This window comes from Lepidochelys olivacea (genome assembly GCF_965140295.1).
Source record: "Lepidochelys olivacea isolate rLepOli2 genome assembly, chromosome: 19".
NCBI classification, from domain to species: domain Eukaryota; kingdom Metazoa; phylum Chordata; order Testudines; family Cheloniidae; genus Lepidochelys; species Lepidochelys olivacea.
This window is the reverse complement of record NC_140429.1, coordinates 3,750,136-3,760,589: the sequence shown is the minus strand read 5'-3', so window position 1 is coordinate 3,760,589 and position 10,454 is coordinate 3,750,136. Positions and strand designations below refer to the sequence as shown.

General features: G+C 45.1%; 1 protein-coding gene across 1 annotated transcript in view; it reads right to left on the bottom strand.

Moving 5' to 3' along the window:
* Positions 1-323: 323 nt before the first annotated feature.
* The window catches only part of KIAA0319L (KIAA0319 like), a 52,939-nt gene continuing 42,808 nt past the window's right edge, over positions 324-10,454 (bottom strand). Inside the window, exons 17-21 of the mRNA XM_084652176.1 lie at positions 8,900-9,042; positions 7,913-8,035; positions 7,044-7,134; positions 6,520-6,611; positions 324-4,146 (exon numbers count right to left, since the gene is read on the bottom strand). Of these exons, the coding sequence (XP_084508302.1) occupies positions 3,959-4,146; positions 6,520-6,611; positions 7,044-7,134; positions 7,913-8,035; positions 8,900-9,042 (637 nt within the window). The 3' untranslated portion in view covers positions 324-3,958. The remainder of the gene's footprint in view (positions 4,147-6,519; positions 6,612-7,043; positions 7,135-7,912; positions 8,036-8,899; positions 9,043-10,454) is intronic.

Below are 10,454 nucleotides of genomic sequence, written 5' to 3'. Positions count from 1 at the left end.
ACAAGATCCAACCCAGGATGCTCCAGCTAGTCTCGAGCAGCCTCCGAGTTCTAGGTAAAGCATGTTTCAGCCATCTACAAATTTAGAATATTGCACTCCAGCTCCTGACAAGTTGAAAATACAACACTCAGCTAGGCAGGAGAGTGGCCGCACCATTGTTAATGGTACCAAAGTGGCTTGCAGACGTCGAGGATAGGGAAAAGGGAACAAAAGGATATTTGATGGACTGTAGACAGCATATTTTTCAAGTGGAAGAGCCTCACATTTGGGATGCTTGCTTTAGACCCCCCATCAAAGTCTATTTAGAGAGAAAGAGCTGGAAGTAAGATAAGCAGCAACAAAACAACTTCCCCTTTTATTTGAAAGAAATGTGGTTTTAAAAAAATCATTTTCCGGTCTTGATCCAAGTAACGCTGCAATCAAACAAACAGCATGACATTAAATTAAAGTTCAGACAGGTTGGGCCGCCCCAGTGTACAGAACTAGTGAAAAATTAAGAACTAACTAACTATTTAAAACTGGATCTCAACATTGCAAGAGATTCTGGCTTCTGATTCAAACATCTTTACTAAACACAAGTGTGTGTCTGAAGTACATTTACACTGAAGAGTGAGGAAAACAAAATCAAATTGGGCTGATGGTTCATCTAACAGATGTCTCAGCTTTTAACTTCCACACATGGGTAACTTGTAGCCATAGAGTCTCTAATTGTGACATTATAACGCACAGCCATGCAGAAAACTTCTTATTGCAAGGTCAAACTAGGATCAGGGTACTTAGGTAACAAATGAGCAATGATATTAATAATACCCTGGGGAGGAGGAAAGGGAGTTATAGGATTTTAAACTAATGCTTTCATTGTACACACTCCTACATCAGAGGATCTTCTCTAACATGGGCTGTTGTCTTTTTCCAAGCAATCTGCCCACACTGTCTTCCACCCTAACGGAGATTTTTACACCAAGGCACCTAATGCTTCCACCTTCTGTTTGTCAGGGTTTTTCACTGACCTCTTGTCCCTTGATTAAGATTAGATTTTCCTAGATTCCGAATTCATTTACGAAAAGCTTCTCACATTTATCAGTGCATAGGGAGGGCATGTGTATATACATACTTCTTAGTAACCTCTGTCAGGGTGAAACAATTTAGAGGCACAAAGGGTTAATATTTGAAGTGTAGAACAGGGTTTTTTGGGGGTGGCTGAGGGGGTGTTTCATGCAGAGGGGGAATGTTGCACAATAAAAGAATACTAATGGCAAGCAGGAAATCTAACTTTCGGGACTTGTGATCTGCAGTCATAAGCCTGCATTTTGAGATGACAAATGACTAAGGACAGGAAGCTCTCCTACCAAAACTGGTTAGCAAGGAGTCTGTAGCAGGCCTGTCGCCTTCTGCAAAATGCAAGTCGTCTCCATGCCAGGCAGGAAACAACTATTCTATCGACATCGCTGCCGTCAGCCAACTAAAGCACTTCATTGTAAGTGGTCAGGCCCCACGTTGAAATGGGAGGAAGGAAAAAAAAACCTCAGCTAAACAAAGGTGCCATCGAGTAATAGCTGGACAGGTTTTAATGCTTCCCCCTTCCTTAACAGGAAGGCAGAGGGCCAGTGTAAAGGCACGCCACGCATCTCCGGTGAGGGGTACTGATCGCTGCAGCAAAAGAATCCCTGGAAGCTTCGCTGCTGTAAACAGGCTGAGAATTCCCTGCAGGGAGGACCTCCCCAGAAGGAAAGGGGAGTGACAGGCTTTAAGTATGTGCCTAAGGGAGGAGCGGATTAAAGGGATATTTACCATCAGTTTAAAGGAGTTTCATGGATGACACCCTGCCCACAGGTTTCAGTGCTACTCACAAACAACAGTACATTTCAGACAGAAGTGTGATTTTTAACTTGACTGCGTCCCTTTAAATGGACAATTCTGGTGTTCCCTTTACCCTACGTAGTGGGGGAAAGGCAGGAATGGATGTGGGATTCTGGCAACGCATTGGGGGTCCCATCACCTAGGGGGAGAACAGCCAGGCTGAGTCCACCACACGAGTATGGAGAGATGAACAGGAGCACACGCATGCGGGATGGTAGAAGCTACAGAGCACTATCAAGTGAGGTCAAGAACTACAGCTGGCTTAAGCCATTTGGGCAAAATGCCCATGTCTTATTAGCCAAGTAGAAATAAACACAGAATCCAACACTTGTGCCTAAGGAAGACATGTGATTGCACGGAAACATTAAATTAGCAGCAGCCATGACAACATTCAACGGGGGGACACTCCCTCAAATTAAATAGTGTCTTTAATCTTCATCTGGTTCAACACAAGTCAGTAGTGCAGTACTATAAATACAATTTAGGAGTTTAAAGCCTTTTGTCTTTCAGTATCCAAAGAAGAAAGCCAGTGACACAAGTTACCAGTTTAATTAAACACAAAGAAAGGCCAAGAACTAAGTACTCATCCCAGCAGGGCATAGGCATCTGACACCCCAATGAAAAGGGCAAACGCTTGCCAAGGATGGAGCTTTGGCTCAAGAAAGCAGCATGTTGAGACAGAAATGGCATTGGGGAGGGAGTGCCCCACACAATCATTCAACTCCATGTTGTCCTCAACCAAATGGGGCATGTACTTCAGAACCAAGCTCCCCAGCGAGGACACACTCCATACCTCTAGAGCCACCTGCAGGTATTCGGGCAAAGAGGATTTGAATGGTCCCAGTTTCAGTCACTTAATGATTTTGAAGTGTGCATGCCAGCCACCAGTCAAAACAATTCAATGCTAAGAGCATACACAGGGCTCAATGCTACTCAATTACAGCACAAAAAAAAGGCTACCGAAGTGCCAGCTGGAAGGGAATGTCTAGCCATCGGGGAGTGAAGGTATCCACCCATGTTTGTCTTTGACGTGTGTAAGTGTTTGAAGAAAGGACAGCATCATGGCTTCTGACAGTATGGAGGGCAGTACTGATATTCAACAGTGTTACTGAGCATACGCTGAAGTGTTTCAGAATCTACACAGTGTGCCATGGATCTGAATAAACATTGCAGGGCTTTGGAATTAAGCTATTAGTCGCAGATACCAGAAAGGCAGGCACTCTCCTTCCCATTAGCAAACGATCCCCTGGTCTGGTCCAAACCAGGAAGGGCTGGCTGAAGGAATGGGGGCGCCCCATTCAGCTGGCTACCACAGACTCTGGAGCTGGGCCGTTCACTCCAGCTAAGCTTTCGGCATCAGATTAGGTGCCATTTAATCTCCATTCCCAGTGACAAGACTAACAATTTAAAACAATTACAACCTACTCATAGCCGTGCACGGAGGCAGCCCATTCTGAGTGAGCGCGGTATTTTGAATGCCCCCCCACCCCATGTGGTCAGCTGGTGTGAAAGGACAAGGTTAATTTTTTAGAAAATGGTGCTTAATCAGTGGAGGGGTTGGGGTAGAGAAAAAAGCTGTTTCTGCAGCTGAAGTACATGTGAGCTAGGTTTGTTTTTCTTTTTAAAAAACGTCAGTCAGTGTGCCATCACCATGGGAGGCTGCGGTGGTCTGACGGGAGCCCAAAGCCTGGCTCTTACAAGCCCGACCCTGACCCTCCTTCAGAGGGAAGAAACCTCCAGTGGGGAGTAGATTGAAGGTCCATGGGAACTTTGCCTCCATTGCAGTATGAGGTGGGTGCGTCTGTGCTTTCACAGCTGTGGTAAGTGGTTCTGTCCTGTTACATTCCAGATGCCAGGTAGTCTGTATTTCACAGTTTCCTTTTCCTCCCTTTGATTTCCCTTGAAGTCAGGATTCAAGTACAACCAGTTCCCATCGAACGAAAAGAAACCCACAAAAACAAAGGTAGTTTCCGTGAAATAAGTTAGCAGCTTTGTCCTAACACGATCCAGCTGGTCTCCAAGGGCCCCCCCGTGACAGGGGAATGGAGTTGCCCCCCGTTTTTCTCTGTCCCCTAGCTAAAGGTGACCTAGGGCTTGGCTATAAGATCTCTTCTCTCTGGTTCTTCGGTTTGGGAAGCACCTGTCCATTGCGCAGGGAGCCATTCTGACTCCGGAGTAGTTTCCCTTTCTCTCGGTCCGGCCACGTGAAGATGGCTTCGTCGCTGTCCAGTTCAGATTCGGAGTGCATCAGGCTGGTGTTAAGGACCTGAGCTTTCTGTCTGCTGCCTTTAAAAGAAGCCAAAGAGAATCCCACATTAGAAACACTTTCAACGTTCTCAGTAACATACACAAGAGCGAACAGGAGAAGGGATCGCAGGCTCACTCACTGCTGCTATTAGGCGCACATCATCCGTTGAGAACTCAGCTGAGTCTCATGGAGCTATCCCCCAACTCCCTCCAAGAGCCACCAAGCTCGCAGGACAACAAACCACCCCTGAATTTGTTTCAGGCATCGTGACATGATCAGGGTCACACATTCATGTTGAGATGCTCCAGGACACAACCTATAGAGAAACTGGTGAGGTTGTCAGGGTGGATGAGAGGTGTTTGGGGCTTTCACACCTCACTGCCCTTGGGAGAGGGCACTGCCTAGATATAGTTCTATTGGGATTAGAGGCTGTAGTAAAGAGTAGACAGGGGTGTGACAGAATATCACTGCATACTCTTACTATTTTCCCTTCTCTAGCATCACTGCTTCTCCTCTGGCCTGCAAGGGAAGGAAGGTAAATTAACGGGCTGAATTAAGATTAAATTCACAAGGGCAGAGGAGAGACATGTATACTGATGCTGTCAACAGAGGAAATATTTAAATTTCAGCTTTTACTTTATGGTGAAATGCAACATTTGCTCTGAAAGCGGGAACATTCTCATGTGTAACTGGGCAAAGAGACACACTGCTTAGCAGACAACATCTGAAGCATCAAGGAGGGAATTTAGTTACCAGTGAAAAGTGAGAGTTTGAGGTACATTTGCCACAGGGTGATGGTGACACAATAAGCCCTTTGTTTGGTGGTCAGGCTCTTTGGTGCTAGTTGCCAGATGGTCAGACTTAACTGGAGTGGGCATGCTGTGGGAGGGGGAAGCATCCCCTTTCTTCAATGGCATTTGAACTTGAGCTATCAGGATGCACTGCTCCCAAAGGAATTATTTGATCAGCACAGTTATGGCAATGCCCTCCACTGCTGTCATTAGGTACTGTTCACTTTGCTGGAATGCCATTAAGTAGGATAATACTAGGATGAGCAATTATTTTCAGCTAGCGAACAAAGATTAAGGACTATTTTCCATGAACTGTTAACACAACCTCTCCCTTTCATACAAACAGTAGGGGAAGAGTCTCATTAGTAAGAATTATTTTAAGAGCTGAAATATCTCTCACTCTCTGGAGGGTGTGTGTAACTTCTACACATGCTTCGCAACTTCTTCCTCCTACCCTCAGCAGCAATGATTTGGTGCAGGTGTTCTACAGATACAAACATACCATTTCTAGATCACCTGCACAACAAATGCAGCCATCTCTGGGGTGGAGGGTGACAACCAGCACGATGCACCAGGTGAGAGGTGGGGAGGGAAATACTGGCCCAGGACAGAGGGACACACCCTGTCCTGGTGGAAAAGGCCAATGGATTCTGTATTTACACAGAGCATGCACAACCTGGGTTTTTAAAAGGTCTTGTTCCCGAGGGGGACATCAGCCTTCCTAGCCAGCATGGCACGCTTTCAAACTTGTGATCCCAAGGAATCTAGATGTTTCAGAAATCTTTGCTTAGGTTCCTGCCCCCACACCCACTCCAGGTCATACTCACACTACAGTTATGAGAACTTCTCAGCACAAAGCCCCATTGCCTAGTTGTCCCGTGACAAGTGACAGGGCAGTGACAAGAGAGAATAATTAACTTTGACATAGACTCTTGGGATATTTTTATATGGACATTTTAGGCTGGAGGATTTGGGGGGAAGAGAGAAAATCACAGAGCATGTTGACAGAAGAACAGACCAGGCTGTGCAGGAGCATGGTCCCCAGTGCCTTTTGAGAAGTCAAACTCTACTTCTTGCTGTTCATTGGCCAGTCCAAACCCACTATGCCGCTCCATTTCTCAGCTGCAACACGGATATGTCAGGGTCTCAGCTCTGGGATCCAGCCAAGACATTTAATGAGGGCAATGAGTTTTTATCCTGCTAGAGATGAGTAAACATTCAAATAAGGCCCAAGAATTGAGCCCCAAACTTTACAGAAATAGCTTTTGGTTATATTTTTGCGCATCTCTCTCACTGCTTGGATCCAGCTGGGTTCAGAACTGGAAGTACCACAATACAAGGAGTGGCTGTTCATGTATTTTTTGTAATGGGACAGAACCTGGAAATACCAGGACAGAGACTAGTTCTTAGGCAGTTTCCAGCCTCTCTTCTAGACCAAAGAGGTTTCGATGCTTTGACTAAGTGACCAGTCTTTAGATCTGAAGCAAGAGCCCAGGACTTCTTAGCATCGTCATCATCACTCAATACCATGCTAGTTTCACACTGTGATTTTACATCGGCAGGAGAGGGATTTTCTGTGTCAGCATTCTGCAACCGTTAAGCTCTTCTGTCATGTTTTACCTGCTTTGAGGTTTGGTTTTAACTCCAGACTCTCTTGATCCGTGGCATCCAAAATCTTGTATTTGCTCTTCCTTTTGGGTTTTCCTTTCCGCCTGGAGGGGGAGGGGAGAAGGGAAAAAGTTAGGCTGAAGTTCATATTTAGACAAACCCTGACAGGAAAAGATCTAAGCGTAAGAGCTGCGTAACTCGTTTCCAGTTTTATCCATAGGAGAGGACACTATATTAAAAACATTACTTTGGTCACACAATTTTATGCTAATCAACATCTTGCATCCAAATTGAACCTGGAGTTCTAGGCCCTTTGTGTTTCACCTGTACCCCTCTGCCCTACTCTCTCCTCATTACACCATTGTTCACACCCCATTCTTTCTGAATTGGCAACGAATGACACACTTTTAGATATGGGAATAACAGAGGCCTATGTAAGATGACCTGCTTAGACTATCGTTTGGATGACATGTCTCAAGAGGCAGCTACACGTATTGAAGCATTAGAGATGAGGATTTAAAGGCTCAGGTTATTACCTCTTACAACAGCAGACCACAGTCCAGGATAAGATTCCAAAGGCAACCACAATGACAAAGGACGCAATGATCACATACAGCACGCTCCATTCTGTGACCAAAAAAACCCCAAGAGATACACAATTTAGCATCTCGCACAGTTCGTGGCTGGGACTTCAGGTGACCCTCCTGTAGACGGTCAATCATAACAATCACTTAATAGCATTCAAGAGACCAGCACTCTATTGCCAGCTCCACCACTAACTTCTCTAGGGAGCCTACACATTTCAGACCTGATTTTCGAGGCCCTCTCTTTGCTCGGGTCTCTGTTGTCCATGCCACTTGCAAGACACTTTTCACACTATGTATTAACTTATTAAAAAGTTAGTCCTCCATGACAGGGGAGCAACAGTCTGGTTTAACAGTGAATTCCGCTTCTGTAGCATAATCGCACAAAAGGTTAGCATTAGACTTTCTTTAATGGAAGCAGAAGCATGGGCAGCGAGTCCACTTTGCTGTGTGAGCCAGGGAAAGGACCGGGGTGCTAGCCGTATGCTGAAAAGGGACTCAACTCTTTTTTTATCAGAGTTTATCATCTGAGGGCTCTGGAGATCAGTTTCCCTACCAAATATTCACTGACCAGGATAGGGACGCTGCTCCTGCTCCCATTAAAATCAATGAGAGTTTTGCCATTAACCACATTGGGCCCCAAATCCGGGTAACTGGATGTTAGGAAAAACCCAGCTGAATTAACTTTGGCAGACAACAGCTCTTCAGCATGGCAATGAGCTTCATGCACCATCTGTTCAACTAGGCAGCACTCAGCTCCTTCCACGCAGCCCTCTTCAAGAAGGGAAATCACTCTCCCCCGCACCCCAGATTGCACTTACCGCAGTTACTCTCGCCCTCCCCCATCTGCACTTTGATGAAGTTCTCCATCCAGAACGGGTCGCAGATGCAGCGCTTGGTGAAGGAGTCACAGCGCCCATGCTCAGAGCAATTCAGCTGGCATGCTGTGGACAGGAATGGCTGAGAGTGAGGTTAAGTTGAGACTTAAGCAACAGATACCACATGATTTAGAACTGGTACAGTACGAAAGAAAAAAACAGCAAATATAATAAAGTTCCTGAGCTGCCCAATCCCACAGGGATCAAACTTGAATCCACTCACCCAATAAGTATCTTTTTCCTTTTCTCGACGGCCTGTGAAACCAACCTGATTTCTCATTTCTTGGTTTTCGTTTCTTAAGAAAACGGAGCTAAATTTCTCTCTAGATCAGAGAGCTAGAGCTGCAAACAGATCAGCTGTGTCTGAGCTGCTCCAGACCCACTGAGAAAGTTAAGGATAATTAACCTTCTCCGTAGGTGGCTTTAGCGGAGATGGATGCCTAGTGCGTCTTTTTCAAGCACGTTAAGCAGACAGCAAAGCTGACCTGTGGTGGGCAGTGCTCTCCCATAAACAGGACAAAAGGGAAGGGGCAGGTTCCTAGCATAGCTTACCTGTAGTAGGAATGGGGATGCATTTGTGATGATCACCCTCTTGATCAACACTGGGGATTGAACCTGGCAGCTCCAGATCTAAAAGCACCAGTGCCTACAAACTTCAGCTAAAAAGCCAGGCTCTCAAGCTGAGAACTGTAATAGGCTCTGTGGAGCAGACACGTGGGGGGGGGAGGTGAGGGGGGGAATGGAGGTTGGACATAACATTCACTGCCCAGTGGGTTACACTTTGATTTCCTATTGGTGCTAGACCTAGGATATTTTCTTGGGGGAGGGGTGATAGAGGGGCTAACAGCCTGTGCAGGCCCCCTGGTCCCGCAAGCATCCGAAGAGGGAGAGGAACAGATGTTAGCTCCTTCCACCATTATTCCTACTTACTGACTGTATTAATTTCTAGTGCTCGGAAGATGAGGAAGTCCGACTGCTGTTTCCGGAGTTCACTTTTGAGTGTCCACGCTACATGGTGCCCTTTGAAGATCTGATGGGGCGGTTGGTTCTGCACAAAGAACACCATCTTTGTGCTGCAAATCAGACATGAGAAAATGTTACCAAGAGAATCTGGCCAGAATTACATGTCAACTGGTCATCACTACATTCCAGAAAGAGAGAGTAAACAGACATTCCTCTGTGTCACAGAACACAAAGCAAGATCATGCATATCTTGCTCTGGGGAAACTCTCATTTTACCTCAAACTGAATATGATCGATAGCCATGGAGGCAAACACAGGACCTCACAAAGCCATGTTCTGAGTCATCTGGTATAAAAGAACTGCACCTTTTTAGAGTACTTTGCACACTGTCCGTTTACTTAATTAATGATTTACTTGTAACAGCCAAATATAAATTGATTAGAAGAAACTCCTTACTCCCCGGCTCAGAGGAAGAATGGTGGCAACCAGGTTCAAGGCAGAGATGGAAAAAATACTGTTAGAACTAAAAGCATTAGCTTATCCATTTCTTGGCTCATTTAATATTTGTTTAAGTTTGCCAGGGACAATGAATTGCTCTGCTTTTACAGTTGCCACAGGTAAGTGTGGGTGTGCAGGAATTAACAGAAGGCTGGAAGTCAAAAAAGTGCAAAGTCTAATCCTATATCTGACTTGTGGTGTGACCTTGAGTGTTTAACTCTGTCTTAGTCTCCTCTGAGCCTTGAGAGGTGTTTGTAAAGATTAAACATTTGTACAGAACACTGACCATGACAAAGCTTTGTAAACCGCGAAGTGTAACCAGGTGGATCTATAGTTTAGATTCTACTGGTGCTCAGCTTAATGCACTGTCTCATGTTCTTTAAATCACTAATTTAAGAGTGAAAGCTTGTGTCTCTCACCAAAGGAAGTTTGTCCAATAAAGATATTACCTCACCTACCTTCTCCCTCTAATTTAAAAAAAGAGGAGTCATGTCACACACATCCAGGTTAGTTTGAAAACTTGTTGAAATAACCTACTTCTGTTACCACACCCCTTTTTATTCGGTCATCTTTACATATACTTCTAGTAATGACACTGGAATACTGTTATTAGGAATTATTTGGTAGTTCTGGCTTTGATAACAGTATAAAATATTCATTGTAGTCCTCTCTAAAACAATCACCTTCCCCGTGTCTTAGTGCACAGAAGCATCATCTCTATGCTCCAAGGATGGAGTGCTGAAGTCAAGCTGGTATTTTAAGGCCAAGGCAGGTTAGTCAGGTTACACAAGCTGCCAATAAGCTTCAGAGAATTCACCCAGTTAGCGATGTATTGAGCCCAACAGCTTGTGTTCGACCAAAGCATCTCTTTAGAATGTATCTTAGAAATTCTTCCTAACCTTCAAACACATCAAGTTACTTTCCAATCTGCACCTTGTAACAGACTCCCCCATCAATCTGTAGAATGAAGAACCAAACACAGCAGCAAGCAGGAATTGGCTTTTGGAAAGTAACTGGTAATCTC